General features: G+C 40.9%; 1 protein-coding gene across 1 annotated transcript in view; it reads right to left on the bottom strand.

The window, feature by feature from the left end:
• The window catches only part of LOC127571070 (kinesin-like protein KIF28), a 54,191-nt gene that overhangs the window by 18,835 nt on the left and 11,140 nt on the right, over window positions 1-24,216 (bottom strand). Inside the window, exons 6-17 of the mRNA XM_052017143.1 lie at window positions 22,725-22,879; window positions 22,396-22,507; window positions 19,327-19,394; window positions 16,585-16,727; window positions 15,392-15,513; window positions 14,823-14,913; window positions 14,307-14,442; window positions 13,200-13,323; window positions 12,125-12,272; window positions 10,462-10,580; window positions 8,908-9,015; window positions 3,485-3,630 (exon numbers count right to left, since the gene is read on the bottom strand). Of these exons, the coding sequence (XP_051873103.1) occupies window positions 3,485-3,630; window positions 8,908-9,015; window positions 10,462-10,580; window positions 12,125-12,272; window positions 13,200-13,323; window positions 14,307-14,442; window positions 14,823-14,913; window positions 15,392-15,513; window positions 16,585-16,727; window positions 19,327-19,394; window positions 22,396-22,507; window positions 22,725-22,879 (1,472 nt within the window). The remainder of the gene's footprint in view (window positions 1-3,484; window positions 3,631-8,907; window positions 9,016-10,461; window positions 10,581-12,124; window positions 12,273-13,199; window positions 13,324-14,306; window positions 14,443-14,822; window positions 14,914-15,391; window positions 15,514-16,584; window positions 16,728-19,326; window positions 19,395-22,395; window positions 22,508-22,724; window positions 22,880-24,216) is intronic.

Below are 24,216 nucleotides of genomic sequence, written 5' to 3'. Positions count from 1 at the left end.
CCAAAACTGCGATTATCACCCCATTCGGCCTGTTCGAATTCCTTCGGATGCCGTTCGGCCTTAAGAACGCCGCGCAGACCTTCCAGCGGCTGATGGACACGGTAGGCTGAGACCTGGACTTCGTGTTCATTTACTTGGACGACATACTGATCGCCAGCCGTAACCGCCAGGAACACCTTTCCCACCTCCGCCAGCTGTATTCCCGCCTCCGCGATTTCGGCCTCACGATTAACCCGTCCAAGTGCCAATTCGGACTTGACTCTATCGATTTCCTCGGCCACAAAATCACCAGCGACGGGGCAACATCCCTACCCGCCAAGGTGGATGCTATCCGCCATTTTGCCCGCCCCGACACAGTCAAAGGCCTACAGGAATTCCTTGGGATGGTCAACTTTTACCATCGTTTCATCCCTGCAGCAGCCCGTATCATGCGCCCTCTGTTCTCGCTGCTGGCTGGTAAGGGCAAGGACATCATCTGGACTGACGAGGCTGCGGCTGCTTTCGTTAAGGCCAAAGACGCCCTGGCAGACGCCACGATGCTGGTACACCCCAGGACTGATGTCCCGACTGCCCTCACGGTAGACGCGTCCAACACCGCGGTGGGTGGGGTACTGGAACAGCTACTCGAAGGCCGCTGGCAACCCTTGGCATTTTTCAGCAAACACCTTAGACCGCCCGAACTGAAGTACAGCGCTTTTGATCGGGAACTTCTAGCGCTGTATCTGGCGGTCCGGCATTTCCGATACTTTCTAGAAGGCAGGCCTTTCACCGCTTTCACCGATCATAAGCCTCTGTCCTTTGCCTTCTCCAAAGTCTCCGATCCCTGGTCAGCTCGTCAGCAGAGACAATTATCCTACATTTCCGAGTTCACAACTGACATCCAACATGTCTCCGGAAAGGATAATGTTGTTGCTGATGCACTTTCCAGACCAACCATCCACAACCTATCCTTGGGTGTCGACTACACGGCCCTGGCTGACGCACAGCAAGCCGACGACGAACTGCCCAGCTACAGAACTGCAGTCTCGGGTCTACAGCTCCGAGATTTCTTGGTTGGTCCAGGTCAGCGGACCCTACTTTGTGACGTTGCGACTGGTCAGCCCCGCCCTATAGTCCCTGCAGCCTGGCGGAGACGCGTTTTTGACTCGGTACATGGGTTGGCGCACCCGTCCATCAGATCTACTGTCCGACTGGTCGCCAGCAGGTTTGTCTGGCATGGCCTGCGCAAACAGGTCAGTGAGTGGGCCAGGACTTGTCCGCACTGCCAGACGTCAAAAATCCAGCGACACACCAAGGTCCCACCACAGCAGTTCGAGCCTACCCGTAGGAGATTCGACCACATACACGTCGACCTCGTGGGCCCTCTGCCGGTTTCAAGAGGAGCCCGGTACCTCCTTACTATCGTGGACCGGTTCACGAGGTGGCCTGAGGCAACCCCCCTGACTGACATCACAACTGATTCCTGCGCCCGAGCGCTGCTCACAACTTGGGTCTCACGTTTTGGCGTTCCGGCCCACATCACTTCAGACAGAGGCACCCAATTCACTTCCAGTCTCTGGGCTGCATTAGCGAACCTGCTAGGGACGCAGCTGCACACCACCACGGCCTACCATCCTCAATCAAACGGGTTGGTGGAACGTTTTCACCGCCATCTAAAATCGGCCTTGATGGCCCGCCTGAAGGGTCCTAACTGGGTTGACGAGCTGCCTTGGGTCCTGCTCGGCATACGCACTGCCCCCAAAGAAGACCTCCGCACTTCGTCAGCTGAGCTTGTACACGGGGCGCCACTAGTTGTCCCCGGGGATTTCATACCTGCCCTTCGGGACCAAGGGGAACAACCCCCAGCAGTCCTACAAAGACTGCGCGAGAAGCTTGGCGCCTTGGCCCCGATTCCCACCTCATGGCACGGTCAAGCCCCATCCTGCCAGCCCAAGGAACTACGGGACTGTAAGTTTGTTTTCGTTCGCAGGGGCACACCTCGGGCCCCATTGCAACGACCATATGAGGGACCGTTCCGAGTCATACGGAATAACGGATCCACTTTTATTTTGGACATTGGAGGCAGGGAACAGGTTTTCACGGCGGACCGCCTCAAACCGGCCCATTTGGATCTGCAACAGCCTGTCGAGGTTGCCACGCCGCGACGCAGAGGCCGCCCCCCCTAAGCGGCAGCTGGCACAGCCCACGGACCTTGGGGACTGTCTCGCCAGTTCTGGGGGGGGTTGTGTGGCGACTCACCGTCTAGTCGGGCGAACCGGCTCGGCAGTCGGGTCGCGCGGTGTCGGAGCAACGAGGCCCAAGATGGCGGCGGGTCTCGTCTTTCCGAGCGACGGGGAGAACCCGCGCGCAGGAAAGTCCTGATGACGTAGGACTTACGTCATTGCCGGTTTTTTTGGGCGGGAGTTTTCTCCCTTAAAGGGCTCGCGCAAGGCGGGAAAATAAACCAGTTCTGTTTGGCAATCCTCCGAGTGAGTCTTGTTTTATTCCGCGGTAGCAACCGCTACAATGGTATCTTTCAATAAAACGGATCCATTTCTCAAATTTTACATAATATCAAAACAAGGGACTGTGCACCACATCTTGCCATTTTGGGTAAAAACTTAAAAGTTAGCTATTCTACTATAACTGGTACCAACTTTAGATTTCCCTGCACTCACTTTTCCAGACCAATTTGCCTTTGGAGAGATGTACAGATAAAGCTGACCTCTGACCCTTATCCTTGCTCCATGTGCTGAGAATTGATTGTAGAGTTGCCAATCAAACTACCACCTTCAAGGAGAAGCCATCCTCTTGATGTGAGAGCTCTGGCAAATGTTTTTACCCTCAATTAGCTATTTAAATAGGGGTGAGCATAGTTACAACCTTTAAGAGACATTGAGACAGGTACATGGATAGACAAGGTTATGAGGGATATGGGCCAAACGCAGGTAAATGGGAATAGCTCAGTTAGGCACCTTGGTCAGCATGGACGAATTGAGCCGAAGGGCCTGTTTCTGTGCTGTCTGACTCCATGACTCTAAATGAAGACCACTTGGGCACTGAAGTTTCATACATCTCTCAAATGTCACCATTTATTCATTACCTGGTGCACAAAGAAACCCACTTCCAAGATGATGCAATTCCCCAATTTCAAGTTGCTTTACCATTGGCAGCTGAGCCATTAACTACCTAGGCACTACACTTTGAAACCTCCTCCCTAAACCTCTGTGACCCTTTCCTTTTGGGGAAGTCTACATTAAAATCTGCATAAGTGCAAGTTGTTGTTGGCCTTCTGAAAAATACATTCCAAGTAACAGCATAGATATTCTACATATATCTTATAATGTTAGGTTCTTTTGAGCCTTACATTATAGCAACATCATAGTACAAAATAAGCCAATATTGCTTTGAGGCAAAATAAAAATCACCTCAAAATGGTACATGGGCAATAATCAATAATAAAGTTAATAAAAACACTCCACAGTAAATAATCTTTGAATTTCACCTCCCAAGATGCAAGGTCTCAACAGGATCCCAAAATGGATCTTGTTTCATCTTGTTATGCACTGTTCCATTTTCTAGAAAATCCTGGTAAATGTCTTCAATTAGAAGCTTTCGATCAGTGAACTTGTCTTGTGTCCATATGGCAACCTTGAAATAAACCAAAAGCCATTGTTTTACAGTCGCTTGCTCTCAATACACAAATAAATTGCCTAGACAAGTTGTCGGGTTGATCAAGTCCAGCATGTGAAAGATGAACAAGCTGGTACAAGTCCAGGAAACCAAGTAGGTTCAAATCCAAGTATCAAGTCCCCTTCTCTGAAGGACATTAATGAATCAGCAGCACTGAGATGTCATGATTTTCTATGTCAGCCACAAATGATCAAATTCATTGATTTTGTATTGAGGAATGTGACATTACAATTTCTGGATAGTAAATCCAGTATCTCAATCAGTATCCAAATTCACACACGTAAGCACTACCTGGTAAGAGTGTGAGATCATGCCCCTAATCCATACATGGCAAACTCCTGACCCAGCCTCAGAAGTGCTGGGCTGCAAAGGCAAGATGCATTGGTGCAAGGATGGAGGAAAGTTCAATGAATGAGTGACGTGAACTTTTTAACTAGCATTTGTAACATAGACATATTTTCTGATGAGGCAAACATGAATAGGAAAGCAAGTTATGAAATGAACAGAAAGAAAATGCAAAGGCTTTTAGGCAAGTTGCTCTGTAGGTAAAATGGAATATAATGTTGGGAATTCTGAGATTATTCACCTTGGTGGAAACAACAAAAACAAAACCAAGAATATCCTTTAATGAAGAAAGAATGCAGAATGCTACAATACAGAGGGTTCTGAGTGTCCTTGTACATGATGCACAGAAAGTTTGCAGATAGTTACAGCAGTAATTATAAAGGCAAATTCAATGTTTCTCTTTATTGCAAAGGGAATGAAGAACAAAAGTATGGAAATGCAAAACAAAATAGCAGGAAACCTTAAAAGTAAAACAGAAAATATTGGAAATACTAAGGTTCTGATTCGGATGAAAAGATTATGGATCTGAAATGTTAAAATCCATTTCTCAACCCACAGATACTGCCTGACCTGTTATGTTTGTTCTTCATCAAGAGACAAACTTCGCGTGGCAATCACTCTATTGGGAGTACTCTATACACCCCCTCCAATAGCAACAGAGACGCTGAAGAACAGATCGGAGGCAGATTTTGGAAAGGTGCAAAAATAACAGGGTTGTTGTCGTGGGTGATTTCAATTTCCCTAATATTGATTGGCAACTCCTTAGTGCAAAAGGTTTGGATGGGGCGGAATTTGTTAGGTGTGTCCAGTAAGGATTCCTGACACAATATGTAGACAGGCTGACTAGAGGAGAGGCTATTCTGGATCTGGTACTAGGCAATGAACTTGGTCATGTGTCAGATCTCTTGGTGGATGAGCATTTCAGAGACAGTGACCACATCTCCCTGAATTTTACCCTTGCCTCGGAGTGTGATAGGAGCAGATGGTATGGGAAAGTACAATTGGGGGAGGGGGAATTATGATGCTATTAGGCAGGAACTTGGGAGTGTAAATTGGGAGCAGATGTACTCGGGGAAATACACAATGGAAATATGGAGGTTGTTTAGAGATCACTTGCAGGGGGTTCTGGATAGGTTTGTCCCATTGAGGCAAGAAAAGTATGGTAGAGTAAACGAACCATGGTTAACAAGAGATGTGGACTATCTAGTGAAGAGGAAGAAAGAAGTTTACTTAAGGTTCAGGAAGCAAGGATCAGACAGGGCTCTAGAGAATTACAAGGTAGCTAGGAAGGAGCTTAAGAATGGACTTAGGAGAGCTAGAAGGGGGCATGAGAAAGCCTTGGCAAGTAGGATTAAAGAAAACCCCAAGGTGTTCTACTCGTATGTGAAGAACAGAAGGATGAATAGAGTGAAGAAGGAGAATGTGCTGGAACTTTTGAAATACATTAGGATACATAAGTCCTCAGGGTCAGAAGGGACATATCCCAGGATACTACCGGAAGCAAGGGAAGAGATTTCTGAGCCCTCAGCGATGATCTTTGCATCCTCACTGGCCACAGGAGTAGTACCAGATGACTGGAGGGTGGCAAATGTTATTCCTTTGTTCAAGAAAGGGAGTAGGGACAACCCTGGGAATTATAGACCAGTGAGTCTTACTTCAGTGGTGGGCAAATTATTGGAAAAGATTCTTAGGGACAGGATTTATGAGCATTTGGAGAAGCATAGTCTGATTAGGGATAGTCGGCATGGCATTGTGAAGGGCAAGTCATGCATCATGAGCCTGATTGAATTCTTTGAGGATATGACAAAATACATTGATGAGGGTAGAGCAGTGGATGTGGTGTATATGGACTTTAGTAAGGTGTTTGATAAGGTTCCCTATGATAGGCTCATTCAGGTGGTCAGGAGGCATGTGATCCAGGGAAATTTGGGTGTGTGGATTTGGAATTGGCTTGCTCATAGAAGGCAGAGGATGGTTGTAGATGGAACGTATTCTGCCTAGAGGTCAGTGTCCAGTGGTGTTCCACAGGGATCTGCTCTGGGATCCCGGCTCTTTGTGATTTTTATAAATGACTTGGATGAGGCAGTGGAAGGGTGGGTTAGTAAGTTTGCAGATGACATGAAGTTTGTGGTGTTGTGGATAGCGTAGAAGTTTGTCAGGGTTACAATGATAAGGATGCAAAGCTGGGCTAAGAAGTGGCAGATGGAGTTCAACCCAGCAAAGTGTGAAGTGATTCACTATGGAAGGTCAAATTTGAAGGCAGAATACAGGGTTAATGGCAGGATTCTTAGCAGTGTGGAGGAACAGAGGGATCTTGGGGTCTAAGTCCATAGATCCCTCAAGGTTGCTGTGCAAGTTGATAGGGTTGTTAAGAAGGTGTATGGCGTGTTGGCCTTCATTAGTCGGAGGACTGAGTTCAAGAGCCGCGAAGTAATGTTGCGGCTCTATAAAACCCTGGTGAGACCACACTGACCACATTGTGTTCAGTTCTGGTTGCCTCATTATAGGAAGGATGTGGAATCTTTAGAAAGGATGCAGAGGAGATTTACCAGGATGCTACCTGGATTGGAGAGCATGTTTTATGAGGATAGGTTGAGCGAGCTGGGGCTTTTCTCTTTGGAGCGAAGGAGGACGAGAAGTGACCTGATAGAGGAGTACAAGATGATAAGAGGCATAGATCGAGTGGACAGCCAGAGACATTTTCCTAGGGTGTAAATAGCTAACACGAAAGGGCATAATTTTAAGGTGATTGGAGGAAGGTACGGGGGGATGTCAGAGGTAAATGTTTTTTTGCACAGAGAGTGGTGGGTGCGTGGAACACGTTGCCAGGAATGCTGGCAGAGGCAGATACATTCAGGACATCTAAGAGCCTCTTAGATAGGCACATGGATGATAGAAAAATGGAAGGGCATGTGGGAGGGAATAGTTAGATTAATCTTAGAGTAGGCTAAAAGGTTGGCACAACATTATGGGTGGAAGGGCCTGTACTGTGCTGTTATTTTCTATGTTCTCTGTTCAGTCATTATATCTTATGTGTTATCTACTTACAGATGGAATAGACAGAGTTCTCATCTACCAGATAATGAATTTAATTCAGTCCAGAGAAATAAAAAACAACACGTCTTAAATAGATGGAATCCCTATTGATCCCTGTGGTGAATACAACACAGTTAATTATTCACCAGTATTATTGAAAGCAGGAGCAAGGAGATGTAAAATATACACAATATGGATGATTTTGGCAAAATCACTTTTCCTCATTACTCAGGCCAGCCACTCCTGAGCAGTGCAGCAGCTTGCTTGATAGTGCCACATCCCATAAGATTACATATTACGGATTACAGACAGGTTTTCCTACCAGTGTCCCTTGTTAGAATTAGAAGACGACCCAGGGTCAATGATCCATGACTTTGAGGTCCTTTTTTAATTTAAATGATTTAAGTTAACATTAATTCAATGTTTTTATTAAAATCATGTCCTTTCAAAAATCTGTTTTTAAAAAAATTACTTAATCACAGCGCAGGAAGGACTGCAAATATTACCCATCTTTAATTTATCTGAAAATTAGGTATTAGCCATTCAAGCTGCTGCATATTGTATGTGGCTAGAAGTGTGTGAAACACAGACCGTATCCTCTACCAACATACCCAATTATTTAAGGTAGTCTATTACACAATATTTCATGAAGGATACTTTTTTAGAAAAGAAGTGTCTTTATTTGGTAATGCTGAAGTCATTCAGCTGGAAAATATATTAGTAGAATAGAGAATAAATTTGTATTAGCTTAACTGAGGGCTGCATGATAAGTGCAGCAGTTAGTACAATCCTCAACTTGGGTGCTGTCTGTGTGGAGTTAGCATGTTTTCCCCATTACTGGGTGCTCCAGTTTATTCCCACATCCCAAAGACATGCTGGCAGGTTAATCGGTGACTGTAAAGTCTCTCTTGGTAGAGGTAATGGGCAAAAGAATCGAAGGGGAGTTAGAACATAGAACACTACAGCACACTACGGGTCCTTCGGCCCACGATGTTGTGCCGACCTATATAAACACCTACTCCATGATCAATCTAACCCTTCCCTCCTACATATCCCATACCCTGCATTTTTCTTAGATCCATTTGCCTATCTAAGAGTCTTTTAAATTCCCCTGTAGTATCAGCCTCTACCACCACCCCTGGCAGTGCGTTCCAGGCACCCACCACTCTGTGTAAAAAACCAACCTCTGACATTTCCCCTAAACTTTCCTCCTCTGACCTTCAACTGATGTCCTCTGGTACTAGCCATTGCCGCCCTGGTGAGAAGGTGCTGACTGTCCACTCTCACTATGCCCTTCAATCTTATACAGCTCTATTAAGTCACCTCTCATCCCACTCCAAAGAGAAAAGCCCAAGGTCACTCAACCTTTCCTCATAAGACATGTTCTCTAATCCAGGCAGCATCCTGGTAAATCTCCTCTGCACCCTCTCTAAAGCTTCCACATCCTTCCTATAATGAGGTGACCAGAACTGAACACAATACTCCAAGTGTGGTCTAACATTACCTCGCAGCTCTTGAACTCAATCCCCCGACTAATGAAGGCCAGCACACTATATGCCTCCTTAACCACCCTATCAACTTGCACAGCAACTTTGAGGGATCCCTCTGTTACTCCACACTGCTAAGAATCCTGCCATTAACCCTGTAATGGTTGACGGGCATGTGAGAAAGGATAAGTTGCAGGGCAAGAGGGAAACATGCAGAGGGCGGCACAGGTCTGATGTGTTTGTTCTACTGGGAGCTGCTAGGACTTAATGGGCCACACAACCTCCTTCTGGGTTGTGACAAGTAAGTAAATGGAAAGGAAATCCCATATGAACAGAATATAACAATATTGCTACTGACATGACTTACCTGTTTGTCTATCTTGTTTGTTACCTTTATTGAAATTTCTTTTTCTAACTCTTCTCCCTTGGCATCTGTTGATGCCAAATTCTTCACCTGAAGCTCAAAGATAACAGCCTATGGACAGAAAAATATGTGCCATTAATTTGCTACTGCATTAAAAAAAACTGGTATTTCTCTGAACATTTCATGTACTGGGTGCAACGCAGCATCCCAAAGATTGTTCGTTTGTTGTCCCAAGAATGCAAACTGGGAAGCTTCTATGTCTCTATAAAATTTCACTGTAATTAACCGACAGCCAAGCAAGGTGGCATTGATTGAATTTCCTAATGATCTTACCTTACTTCCTTCTGGCAACTGGTTTTCCCCTGATGGGAAATCTCTTCATTTATTTAGTAGCTACTGCAACCTCAGAGCCTCCCAATGTTATGTGGGTGATGTTGTAATGCATAATACAGTAGCCAATTTGCCCATGTTGGGTCCTATACACATTAGTAGAGCCAGGCTTTGTTTTATTTTATTTGAGAATACTAATGGGCAGGTCACTAGGAAATCCCCCCTGCTCTTCAAGTAGTGCTTTAAGATATATTAAACTCATTTTGCCCCATGAAGTGCAAAATATTTGTCTAGAGATTCATCTCCAGTCAGAATTTCCTGAAGTATTATATATATTCACATTGTATGAAAACCAAATAAAACTGCACTGTTGGAAATATTAGATAAAACCAGAAAATGCTGTAAATCCTCAGCAGGCCAGGCAGCATTTGTGAAAACATTAGAGTTCAAAGACCCCTCATCGGAACTGGAAAGGAGAGGTTTTACTCTCCTTCGAAGTTCTGATGAAGGTCTTCAACCTGAAATGATACATTTCTCTTTTCACAAGTGCTGCCAGAACTTCTGCGTGTTTCCAGAGTTTTTGCTTTCATACTAGCATTATATTCTGCCTCCAATATTCATTTCATTGAAACTAGTGGAATGCAGTCTAGAGGCAGCATACAACACACTGACAGGTTTAAATACCACATTCAAATGTTAATGACCAGGAATTAATTTCCAGGTACAAATCTGAAAGATGGCATCAATGGCCGTACAATGCTCACTATTTCTGCCTGAGTATGTGCTCAGATGTCTGAAGTGCAACTTAAGTTCTCAAGTTTCTGACCCAGGAGGCAGGACTATTAGCACTGAAGCAAGTCTATCAGCTAAATTGCACAGACAGACCACCACCTGTAGAGGAACAAATATCCTTGTCTCTATTTTATAGTATAGATTACACTAACTCAGACAGCAATATTACATTTTAATGTCTGAAAGTACTTTTACCAAAGCATTTGGATACTTGATCAGAAAAATAAATGCTGATACAAGTAACAGTTGTATGCTTAATAACATTATACACAAGTTGTACTGTACCATTTTATACAGTAAAAAAAATTATTTGTTTCAGCTCCATGGGGCTCCACAGCAGGTGTCATTGTTGAGGCAAAATTAAAAAAAGCAAGTCAGTACTGTGGTCACAGGGGTGCTTTTTTTTGACTTCTCAAAGGAAAAGAGCAAATATACCCTGTTAAGTTCTTCACTGATTTGGTTCACTTGAGCTACCATAGGCATGATAGCTATGAAGTCATGGAAAATTCGAGTCAAGTTAGGATCCATATTTTCTTCTTGTTTTCCATCTGGTCCTAAAACAAATATAAGACACAAATTAAATGTCAATGGTAAAAGCAATTGTTCAGTATCTAAATGAAATATAAAAAGGCAGAAAATAGGGTCCTGGTGAGATTATACTAATTCTTGTAACCAAGTGTTAATAACAAAGCATTTATGAACAAATCATTCATTCATTTTTTCTTTATTTAACTCAATTTTCCCTATACCACCCATACTGAGTTAACTTAACAACAGACCACCAAATATATATCTTTGCAAATGAAAGGCCTCAATTTGCCATGAAAATGATGGCAGCTCTGCACTAAATTGCAGCAATTTCCCCCTGCAAGTTTCAGGAGGATCAGGACTCTTACATGAATGCAAAAGTCAGCCGTTCTTCATAGGTCTGGAGTTCAAACATGTTGCAATTGAATCTCCATCAAATTAGACTTAGCCCATTCATTTCAACGGAAACGGTAGAAAGGACAAGGGTAAGTTTGATTTTTACTTACTTTTAATTTATTGAATTTATTTAAATGTGTTTGTTTAAAAGAATTTTACTGTTTTATTTCCTTTTCTCAAATGAATTAATAGTTTTAAAAATTGTTTTAATGATTTTTCATGCACAATTTTAAATTGCTTTTGAATGTTCCTGAATCTTTGGAACATTTAGCAGTGCTCAAAGTTCTTGAGAGTTGACAATAATTTAAGCCTGGGGCATGGCTTAGTTGATTCCAGCTAATTTATGGGTAGGGCTCCCACACAATGACATTTTTTGCACAAGGTTCTCAACATTCTCAGTATTTCCACAAGTTGCCTAAGGTCTAAATGAAAGCAGTGACATTCTCTCCATGATTGCTCATTAATGGCAGACTCCAAGGGAAAGGAAAGATCATTGGGAAGTTGCCTTGTACCCAGTCATAGCTCCCCCTCCCCACACCCCCCCCCCCCACCTTCTTTTCCTTTTCTTAATCTAGCTCTGACAAGCTGCTCACCTCTGTGAATATATGTTACAGCTGAGAAGTCAAGTGTATGTGCCACGGAATTTTCCAGACAGCTGATACCAGTCTGTTCCGTGATTCATCTGACAAAAGTAAGCTGCTGAGAAAAAGGGCCAAGCAGTGGTGTGAGAGCAATTTTCCCTGGTCGGAAGATTCAAGTGTCAGTCATCACTAGTGTTATCACCTGTAGCCACAGAGCTGTGATGTGGACACTTGTTCTCTTTCAGGAATTCAGAGTGGCATCTGCACCTCAGCACCTGCTTTCTCTCAGAGACCATAATTTCAGTCTCTTATCTGCAGCTGTCAGAGACCCAGTCCATGGATAAGTGGATGCTAATTGATTTTGAGAGATCTTATGTCACAAAATAATGAAAATGAGAAGGAACCAAGATTATTGAAAAATATACACAGGCAGATTGTAAATAACTAGTTATTATTTGTTTCTATGTTTTCCACCAAAATGTCGAAGAGTAAAGACGTAACCACAATTTTGACTTCTGACCCAAAGATCTGGCAAAACATTTCTACGGAAAAAGAAGATATTAATTCATTGTTAGACTTAAAATAGATCATACCTAGTTTCACCTGTCCAAATCCTTCAACAGACGCCAGTTCGGAAGTAAAAAAATCATAATTGTATTTGTGTATTTTATCTCTATCACTTTGTTCATGTGGAAAGCCCACATATAGGAAGAACGAACTGGATCCAATTATAATTCTGTCCTGCCAAAGGAGAAACAAAGTGGAGATTTTTGTGATATGAATGAAAAAGCATTCAATTTATTGTGTAATATGATTTTAAATGCAAACATGATACATAATTTAATGTATTTGAAAACTCAAAGATCCATTAAAAACTCCATCTGCAGCTTTGCTAGCTGTTAAACCCTTGGGCATGTTTAACCTTTTTTTTACAATAACTCTAAGATCTGGCACATCATAAAGTAATATCAATGAAGATTTAAACTAAAATTAATAGTGACGTTTGTTGATGAATAATAGTTCCATTTATCTTGAGCTTTGAATTGACCAAGTTACAGTTAACAGTTAGAATTCTTTCAATCACAGTCATCAGTGAAATTTTCTAGCCTGGTGTTGAATTGTCCAAGTTTATACATGCTATGTATCCAAGCCACCTGGTTAGCTGTGGCTTAGTGGCCATCACTCTTGTCTTCAAGTCAGAAGTCCTTGAGCTCAGATTCCATCCCAGAAACACTTCATCTCAACTTCATTCTATAGTGAAGTTGTGAAGGTGTCTTGATAGTGTGAATGTGGAAGGATGTTTTGTTTTGTGGGAGAATCTAGTACTACAGGGTCACTGTTTTAAAATAATGGCCAATTTGAGATAGAGCTGAGCTGAAATATTTTCTTGCAGAGGACTAAGAGTCTTTGGAACTCTCTCCAAAAATAAAGTATTTGTATGTTCTTCATGCAGAGGTAGATACGTTCTCGATAAGAAGGAGGGTGAAGGTTACCAGAGAAGACTGGGAATGCGGAGTTGAGTTTACAGTCAGATCAACAATGATTTTTATTGAATAACAGAGCAGCCTTTTCCTGCTGTTAATTCATATGTTTATATATGCAAACATATTACAAATGGAGACATATATGATGCACCCCACAGAAGCAGACATATGTTTGTATGCTTACCAGATGTTTCAGCTGATGTTTAGTGAAAAGGGTTCCTCCATTGACTCTAACCCTGGCTTGGTTTACAGGCTCAATTATCACTTTGTGCTCAAAAACGGTTATCACTGCATGCTTGTCTAGAATCCTAAGAAGGCAAACACACTCTGAGTTCAGCACACTTTTAATGTCCAATTTTAATGCAATTTACCATATTGGTAGATTAGTTCCCAGTTTTCCATTCAATCACATGCCTGGTACCTTCAAAGGCTTATACTTTAGCCTTACCTCCAAATACTTCCCCCCTTCTACGTGGTGATAAGTCACCCTTTGCCGCACTTACACATTTCCATACATATTGGAACAGAATGTTATTGGTCATGCTCTGAAGCAAGCCTGTGTGGCCAGGAATCTTTGCAATGAAAATGGGTGTATTTTGGAGACTTGTGCTCATACTGGGGAGCAGGTTTAATAAGCAAATCGTGAAGAAAATGATCCATTATAAACCAAGCTTTCCACTTATCTACCTGTGTCTGTCTTTCTATCCATCTACTATGGTGATCAAGAAGGGCCTGCATGAACCAGGCAGGTGACTCCTGATCCATACAAATGAAATATTCTATGATGTAATTAGGACCCTGGCTGCAGTCTTGTGTGAGAAATCTGCTCTGCCCATGCAATATGACATTGGGTGGACCTTAAAGGGACTGCTGTTGGACATGCAGAAAATGGCCACACATTTTACACTTCTCCTGGCTCTAAAAAAAATTCTGCAGGTTACATCTGGCCCAGATCGACCTGCTTGACTCATCCTCCAGTAACCCACCTGCAGTTGTCACTGGTAGCCCAGCTGGTTAACATTACTGTATGCTGGAATACATGTTGTATGTTCATAAACATGCAAGCTACTTTGGAGCTTCCATTTGGCATTCACAGTTTGTCTGTCAAATTAGACCCAAGCTTCAAACTGTTGGCCACCTCTTCACTGTAAAACAGGCAGCCAGTCTACACTCTGCAAGTTAAAATCTAACCATCTGATTCTTTCTGTAATCTTCTGAACTGTTCTAAACCTTACCTGTTACAATGAGAATCAAACAGTGGAAGATAATTCAATATGTACTCTTCACTTACCCAGGTCCTTTCAAAACAATGTCATGCTCCAAACCAACAGTGCGTCCTATTGCAGAGGTGCCTAAAGCATAAAAAGAAATTTCTGGCTTCACCATTCTGTAGTTGTAATTATAGAACACTAACTCATTCTGGGTTTCTGCTTAGTACACAGTAAGAAATCAGCTTATTCATTTGCAAATAAGAGTTTGGGTTTCATCCTGTGAAGTCGGCCTTAGGGAATACAGGCAGAATTCCTTATGAATATTAAGTACCATGTCAGGTTAAAATGGATGCAGTTCTGTTCTCTTTGCTTTAACACTTTGAAGCATGAAACAATTGCAAGTGTTTGAAAATGTTTAAATACTTCAGTAGTCAAATGAAACAGACTGGGTTTTTTCCAAACTGTAACAAGCTTGTTTTACTGCCACAGCAACAATACAATATAAATGCATAAGATTAAAAGCCTTGAAAACTGATTAGTGTTACTCTTGCACCATTAGTTTTACATAATGGAGTCTTTCTCAAAGCTTCACCTACCATTATGAATAAAGTGCCGAATCACCCCGGACAATTGGGGATCTTCATTAACGTTCAACAAATAGGGAAACACTGCCATCATCATCTCTTCCTGAAAATAAAAATGGTTGTTTACAGTTCTATGCTTTAAATTGTTCTGTATTAAAAAGCAAATTTAATTGTTGTTTAAATAGAGGTCTATTTGAAATGAATATTCAGAGATGCAAAACAGTTTAATGCTTAGCTTAATGGCCTTTCCACAAAAAGCATAATAATTGTTTATGTTTTGATTCACTCTATGAAAATATTTGGTTTAGTTTGCTTCAAAGCTACTTTGAACCTAAAGGATCTTTAAATAAACCAATTCAATATCATTTTGCAGTTCAGGAATCCTTACAGATATGTTCTTTTGAAGATAATACAGAAATGAAGGATTGAATATGAAGTTGGCAATGATGGAACAGTGCAGCTGGATGGAATGATATTAGTCTTAGTTTTGGAATCTAGTTGTAACAATGCTGTAGTAAATTGTCCACTATATTTGATTGCTTCTGTAAGACAGATAGGTTATTAAATATTTAAATCATTACCTTTGTAATAATGCTACATTGTTGTTCCCATTCTTTCCTTGCCTCTTCTAGTTTCTGTTGCCATGATTTCTGTATTTCTTTCACTTGTCTTTCATTTTCTAAAATTCGTTGTTTAAGCATCTCTGGATTGTTGAAAAAATAACAAACATTCTCATTCAATGCCCCAAAATAATATATGCATCTTATGCCAAGCAGTATAACTAGGAACTGAAGTTATGAAGTCATACAGCAAGGAAATAGGTCCTTCATCCACCGAGTACCTACACTTATCCTGTTTTTATTCTCCCCAGATTGCCATCAATTCCTCCAGATTCTATCACACTAAGGGCAATTTACCATCTTGCATGTCTTTAGGATGTAGAACAAAAAATGATGCAGAACATGCAAGAACCATACAAACAGTGCTGGAGGTCAGGATTGAAGCCAGGCCGCTTTTAGCTATGCCACTGTGCTACCCCATTCACATATCACATACAACTTACGACACATTAAGAATCAGAATGCAATGGACAGAACCATGCAATCCTACAAGCAACAGATCTGATCAAAGCCCTGCAGTCCAACCACACTCTTTCCACTACCTGTTTACCATTACTAAGTGGGGGTGGGGCGGTGGGGTTGGGTGGGAAAGAGGGTGTTGACAGTCTTTAACCATAGCTGCGTCAAAATCCTAGAACTCACTACCAAATAGCATTTTGGAAATTCCTTCGTCATAATGAATGCAATCATTCAAGACAATGACTCACTGCAACCTTGTCAAGGGATATTAGAGATGGGCATTAAATGCTGACCTTGCCAACATCAACCAACGCCCAAGAAATAAATAGACCTAGAAGTATGGATGCATTGAAATAATTCAGCTTGTTCGAAAGCATTGAAATAATTCAGCTTGTTAATAATAACATGTAAGCATTACTCAGAAGTGGTAAAATATTCCCAACTGAAGTCCTGAATGCAGATAAGTTTAGATTTGAATTCTTGGCAAAATGTGAACATTAAACGTAATGAGAAAAAATGCAGCAATTTAGTGCAACAAATGAATAAAATATGTAAAATCTTTCTTGATATCAAAGATGTAAAGGCAATTACTTAAATTCCTCCACTTACTATTTCACCCACATACCTGGCACTACTGATCCCATTGTTAACAAACTAAAATGTTTCCAAGGTCAGTGCCAAAGGAATAAACCAACCTCGCTCATCAATGTGGATATCACCAGCCTTCTCCAAATCAACAATTCTTGCTTGCAATCTAGTATTATCTGCTTTCAGATCCATGAAAAATTGTTCAGTTATACTTTCATTAATCATTGCTCTGTTCTGGATACTCTTAGCTCTTTAAAGACAAGAAATATGCAAATGAGTAAGCTAATTTTAATTTAATTTTATTTACAGCGTGGTAACAGGCCCTTACAGCCCAACGAGTCCGCGCCACCCATTTTAAACCCAAATTAACCTATCTGTACGTCCTTGCAATGTGGGAGGAAACCGGAGCACCCGGAGGAAACCCACGCAGACACGGGAGAACGTACAAACTCCTTACAGACAGTGACGGGAATCGAACCCCGATCGCTGGCGCTGTAATAGTGTCGCGCTAACCGCTACGCTACCGGCCGCCGCATAAGCTGTTTTACATTTTCATGTATCGTTTTAATGCACAACTTTAAAACTTATCAACACATCAGGTTTTTTCAGTGTCCTTATTTAGCAAGTAATATTGTCATATTGAAGGTGGGTATCAGAAAATGATTCCGTGGCATTGCATGTACTAATCTCTTTGGAAACTCAATATGGAGGATGACATTTGTGGGTTGATAATCCTTGTCCTTTTAGTAAGTAATAACTTGTTATTAACTTTGAGTCAAATATATTTTAGCTTTTCCTTACATAGATCTCTTCATCAACTTTTGTAATTGGTTGCCTTCACACTATTCTCCCTGGTTTTGTCTAATGGGTTAATGTGCGAGCTAGTGGGAAACAGCCTCCACATTAACATGAACATGACTTTTTCAACATCCCACCGCAGCACTGAAGAACAGTTGTGGTCACCAGATTAAAGTGGTTATCCTCTGAGGTACTTGAGTTTTAACTACTCAGCCCCAGTGCTGCAATTAAAGTGCTGGTATTAAAAAAAGATTTTAAAAATAGCTTTGTTTCTAATGCAGATCTTAAATTAGAACTGAAAGCTGGGAGCTAACAATTTGTTCTACAGAAATGAACAAAAGAGCAGGAAGGAGAAAACGGAGAACAGCTGTGCATTAATTGCCATAATAGAACACTACGTCACTTTTGCCCTGGCTATGAAGTACAACTACAGGTGACCCCTCTGTTATGGCCGTTTGGGTTACAGAAATTCACCCTTACAGAATTCACAAATCACTACCCAAAAATATGAAATATGGAATAAAATTCGCTTTCACGGATCTTATGCGAAAAGAGTAAATAAATATAATTTTTTTTCAACTCGCAGTTCTTGACTTATGTGCAGATGATGCAGCTTCACGTTATGGAAAAACATGATATGGACAGTTTTCTGGGAACGTAACCTCCTTGTAATATGAGGGGTCGCCTGTACACAGATAATAGTATACATTAATGTAAGAATATCTTTAAGAACAACATGTGGTATGACCTTTGATACACTGTTGCACTAGGAACTACCATCAATAAATCATATTTGTTTAGTAGCCCTTTCCTTCATACTTGCCTTACTATATAGCAGAACAAAAAGAGCCAATGGATCCTAAAATAACAGGACGAACAATGTAATAATTCCCATAATGAAGGCACCAATCTACCTGCTAAAGACTTTTGTGACACAATTATACACAAGAACATAGCTGTATACAAAATGGGGCATATGTAGACAAACAAATCAGTTGTCACTGTGCAAGCCCAACAACTTGCTCCAAGAAGCTGACAACAATGTTTCAACTATGCTGCAACTTTTGATCTTAAATCTCAATCAAGTGCCCTCCTCCAAAACTTTTCCAGACCTTTGAAATAGTCCACTGTGCAAAAAGACCAAAATTGGATGTTATATTGCAGGTCAGAAATATTTCACACAAAGAAAGGACACTACTTCTGCTTTCATGTTTTATTGTCTCTGTTAACTCCCACAATTATTTTCTAACTGGCTGTGGAACTTCAGTTCATCATGTACTTCTACTCAGTAACCTTGAGTACACAGCTCTGCTTGTTGCACAGATGCTTGGATTTGCTTTTCCCCAAATGCATCAGGCTCCATTTGAGAATAAACCAGACTTTAGCCAATTTTCCCGTTGCATCTTTCCAGTACATACGAACATATAAATTAGGAGAAGGAGGAGAATATTTTGCCCCTTAAGCCTGCTCACCTTTGAATAAGATCATAAGTGATTTGATTATAACTGAATTCCACATTCCTGTCCACCCACAGCTACGTTTCAAACCCTTGTTAAGTATCTATCAACTTCTGCCTTAAAAACTTCAAAAGACTTTTCTGCTCTGCACTTAAGAGCTCCAAAGGCACACAATCATACTAGAGAAAAAACACCACCTCACCTCAGTTTTAGATAGTCACTCGCTTAAGGTTAAGCAGTGAACCTGAGAAAAATCCAGTCTACATCTACACTGTCAAGACCCCTCAGGGTCTTATATGTTTCAAATTTGTTCAAAGTCTTTTTTTTTCCATATAATCTTCAACTCCATAAATTGCTCTATTTGATTTGCAGATGTGTACATTTCTCCCACTTACTTTATCCAGTGGATTGGTAAAGATGGTGAAGAGAAAATCCCCTCACACTAACTCATGCTGACTCCAGTTATGATTAGGTCCCAGCAGAATCTTTAACCAATGTCGATAATGAAGCTTGGATTGGGAAGGTAACATGACACAGACACCATTCCATTTGGATTTCATCACTAATTTAGTCACAAAAAGCATCCATCTTTACCTTTCTGCAAATCGCAATGTTGACATCGTCTCATCATAACAGATGTCTGCAGGGCTTATCGTTGCAACCTGGAAGTAATTTTTTTTATAGCAAATGATCAGTATAGCAAGGCAAGGAGTTACAATTAAACAATCATCTTTTATTGCATATTTTGAAATATAAACAAGAAGTACTTGGCAAATATCTTGTTTACACTTTAAAATGTTAAAGAGCCCCATTTAGTTCAAGCATCAGCCATAATATGCATATTCTAAAAGCAAAAAGTGAGGTGTCATTAAGAATGAAGATTGGTCATTTTGTCTTGTCCCAAGACACTCTCTCCAGAACCTCCAAGTAGTAATCAAACCCAAGAGCAAAATTAATGGAAATCTCCATAATCTCAGTTATTTCAGGACTGGCAAACTGATAAAGCCTGAATACGTTTTCCTAATTTTTCCTGCACGGTTTGCTGAGGTTCAGTTGAAGTGGACTGAAGTATTTTGTACTTCAAGAAGTTGGAAATAAATAAACATTGATACTATAGAAAAAAGATTGTGAATAAAGATTGGTTGTTGGGGTCCCTCACCAGCCTGGTATTATTTTTCAAGAAAATCCCAGGCTGGTGAGTGCACAGTAGAAAACCTTGAGCTCTGTCTTTAACAGATAGAATTAAAAAGGCAAAAGAGAAAAATTCAAGATGGGGCTTGAGATGGTACCAAGAATTTTGCTGGTTTGAAATGGAATAAAGTATGCTCATGCATGCATCATGGCCTCTACGAGAATTACATCTCTGCAGTATGTACTGGCTCTGGCTGGACCCAGCCCCCTACCTGGATTCCCACCCACTTGAACTTGCCTGGACTATTTCTGGAAGCATCTGTCGGTGGTGAGTGCGTGGAATGGGCTGCCGGAAATAGTGGTGGAGGCTGATATGATAGGGTCTTCCAAGAGACTGTTAGATAGGTATATGGACCTGAGTAAAATAGAGGGCTATGGGTAAGCCTAGTAATTTCTAGGGTAGGGACATGTTCGGCACAGCTTTGTGGGCCAAAAGGCCTGAATTGTGCTGTAATTGTTCTATGTTCTATGTTCTACGACATGGAGCAGCTTCAGTGATGAGTAGGCATTATTGTCCATGGACCCTGCTCCCAGAACACCCTGACAGCCTTTGATAGGAAGCAAAGCTGAGGGTGAAGCTTTGCCTGCTATTAAAGCCAGGCCTGTAAATGAAAAGTTTTTAGGAGGCCTCTGATATTCAGAGACATTTAAAAACTATTAACAACATAGCAAATAAAAAAAAACAAATATTACATTTTAATAAAATGATAACAAAATTCCAAGAAAGAATTAGAAGTATTAAAGTTAAAAAAAAATCACTTCTATCTTTTCCTCCCAATCTCTACACCAGGAATCCTTACTGAAATGAATAGGTTTTCCAATCCGACACCAGGTCTGACAGGCATGGGACCAGACAGCCAGCAGATGGCACTCAGTATGTCCCAGACGTATGCCTGGCTTGCATAAGACCAGGCCTCACTTGTCTGGGAGCAGCTGAAGACCAATGGCTCCCCTCAGGACTACGGGCTTCAGCAGGCAGGATTTGGCCCAGCATGTTTTGAAAGGCTTGTCAGTCACTTTTCATGAAAAAAGTAAATATTTAAAGGATATTAAAATGGAAACCAATTGCATGACTACAAATAGGAATAAGAACCAATAAGATCAGCTATGTGAAACTGTATCCCATTTAAAATCATAGTCCTTGAAATTACAGTGTATATAATATGAAGTTGAAATTCCTTTCCTCCTATTGTTAATCGATTTATTTTATGATGCCAAAATTCCTATAAAATAAATTTGAAATGAAAGCATTAAATGTTCATACCTATTAATCTATGTTCCAATTTCAGGGCCATAAGTTTTTGAAATTAAAATCTCAGTCCATTGTCATTTATATGTAGAATGACGGCCCTCCTTCCACCCTATAATGAATTATGAGACATTTCACTTATTTAAACATTTGCAGAAATATGCTGGAAGCATATCATTTGCAACTATCCTGTACTTTTAGATGTTCTCCATCTTTCCTGTGCTTAGTGACTCACCCTGTGGTACAGTTTTCCAGATGCTACTAGTCCTCCGGTATTACCACATGTAGCATTCTTAATAAGCAAATCTAAAGAACCAGACCAGAAAACCCTGGAGTTTTCCTGGTCTCCCCTGGTAACTTTGGGAGGTGGGAGACTGGCAAACTCTGTAAAGTTCAAATAAATGTTAATTATGTCTTCTTGCACATTCTCAAATGATTTCCCATAGCAGGGGTTTGGGGCAATCCTGCACAATTTCAGGACCAGGTTGTTGGAAGGTTGTTGGAGACCGACAGCCAGCATCTATGGGTGATCGTTCTTGCCAATCCCAAAGCCATACATGCTAGCTTTAATTAGACACTAACTTTATATAGCAATCAGAACTGGGAACTCAAGTTGTTTCCCAATCCCTAATCTAGGGGACACTGTAGAAATCGAGCACTTGTCAATACTGCTGCGACACAGACCTGCTACACGAGGTTGGAGCCCAGTGCATTAAAAATCAGTCAGTCAGTCAGTCATTGGTGAGCTTTCAGTAGCTTTATTCCTGTTTCGGTGGCCTGCATCGCATTGTTTTCAGATTTGTGAACTTGCAGAATCCAGACACGATGTGATGACCAATGGGTTTTACTTTCCTAAGCACTTAAGTTTGGGCATGAGGTCTTCTTCACTTGCTAGCTTATTGCTCCTCAAATAGATTCTGAATGGACAAAATATATGGACATAAAGCACTAGAACAGGTTGTAAATGAGATATGTTCATAAATGGATAGATATTTTAATCTATAACATTTATGATTAGGTGAGAAATTGATAGAATTTTCCTTTAATGGACAGATAGCAGCAGTTAGGTTGCCGAGATGCATTTATCACTGACCTGCAGAGAGGGTGAAAATTTACCTGTTTGAGCCAATTACATTCCTACTGGTGTAGTTACAGATAATTTTGAAAAACATCCTTGAAAGAGAAAAATTAATGGATATTTCTAAATATCATGAAAAACTCACCATAAACGTCTTGCTGTTCCCTCCCAGGGCCGAGCTGAGTAATCTGGTAAGCACAGAGTTCCGATAAGGAATGTACTGAACTCTCTTGCCCACAGCCTTGTCCGATAGGGAACTGTACAATGTACAATGAATAGTTTGCAGTTTCTCATTTTAACAACAGGTATATAAAGACATCAAGGCTTGGTCACACTGATTTTGTTTACTGTGCACAGTATAAAGAATTGCCAGTGCAGGGATTAGACATAAATATTAAAACTGCAAGCTGGACTCCAGATGCAATATCGGTTTCATTTACTTTTTGAAGAAAGGTCAGGTTGGGTTAAGCTCACCTAATAACATTTCCAAGAGTTGTTAGACTGAGATTGATTGCTCGTGCTTCATTGAATCTGTCAGAAGTGACTCCTGCACTTCGCTGCCTTTCACTGCCAGCCAAATCCACCAGGTCAATCTCCGAATGCTTCACACTATGTTGGTCTGCGAACACCTGCTATGAATATGAAGTAGTTATTTAATTGCCTATCAAACTATGATCAGAGTACCTACTGAACTGAGTGAAATGTAATGGTCATGTTAAGAAATGAGGACATAAGAAGTGATGAAAAATGAAATGCTTGATATAAAACATGAAAACATGGACATGGTGGTGAGCAACTAGTTGCAATATTTAGCGTGTCCTTGAAAGTAGAGTACATTTGGCTCCTTTAGTTAAAAAAAGTTTAGACAAATATTTTGATGGTCAGCATGGACTTGGTGGGATGAGGAGCCTGTTTCCATACTGATGGACTCTATGACCAAGCAATCCCTCAACAAGTGAGGTGTTATGAAACTAACCACCAATTCAATTTCATTCATGTAGATTATTTTGAAGAATTTTGAAAAACTGAAGGAATTAGAACAAGCAACAAGCAGTGCATTCACCTGCAACATCAGAGCTGTGTTAATGGTACTGTGCCTCCGTTATTCATTGATCCTGAAAAATATATTACTTTTCAATAATACCCCAGCATTGAATGACATGGTTCTAATTGAATGCACATGTGGAATAAATTATGAACAGGAAAAATCCTTGCAGTTGACAGTCAATACCACTAGGTATAAATAATGGAGTCAATAGTGGATAATTCATTTGCTTTGTGGCACAGGACAATAATGTCTTAGCTCTAGACAGGTAAGGCCACTAATCTGATGGACAACCAAGACAGAGGTATAAATCAATGCTATTAACTATTGATGTGCTTTGGCAATACCACTGCTCACGCCCCATATTTGAGGGACAACTTTCAATTGGAATACACGGAGGACAGTGTTGAGGTGAATATATTTAGATTTCCTCCCATAGAACAAGAGATGCAATCAACTTCCATGGTTAAGACTTATTGCATTTCTGTTGGATAAATTATGTGAGCTGCAGGATCACCATAAATGCATTCAAAGTGAATTGGATCATCATGGTATCTGAACACACCACCTGCAGTGCCCACCCACGAGCTGACCATGTCTGAGAGGCGTTTCACGAGGCAAAGAATACTCCATACTTCAAACAGGCTTCAGATGTCATATCCTGAAAGCCACCTGCCAGAATACCCTGGATACCCTATCATGGCTCATTGCTGTTCAATCACAAAGATTACAACCAGAACTGTTTCAAAATATCTCTGATATTCAGAGATATTCAAAAAGGTGTAAATAATTTCAAAAAGTCTCGTAAAATTATTTAATTAAAAATAACTTGAAATAATAGCAATTTTTAAAAAAAAATATGTAAAATAAATAATCTCTTTTCCCTCATTTAACCCGATCTTCAAACAGGCACAATCCCAT

This window comes from Pristis pectinata, chromosome 1 (assembly GCF_009764475.1).
Source record: "Pristis pectinata isolate sPriPec2 chromosome 1, sPriPec2.1.pri, whole genome shotgun sequence".
NCBI lineage: Eukaryota > Metazoa > Chordata > Chondrichthyes > Rhinopristiformes > Pristidae > Pristis > Pristis pectinata.
The sequence above is the reverse complement of the archived record's forward strand: the minus strand, read 5'-3'. Positions and strand labels throughout refer to the sequence as shown.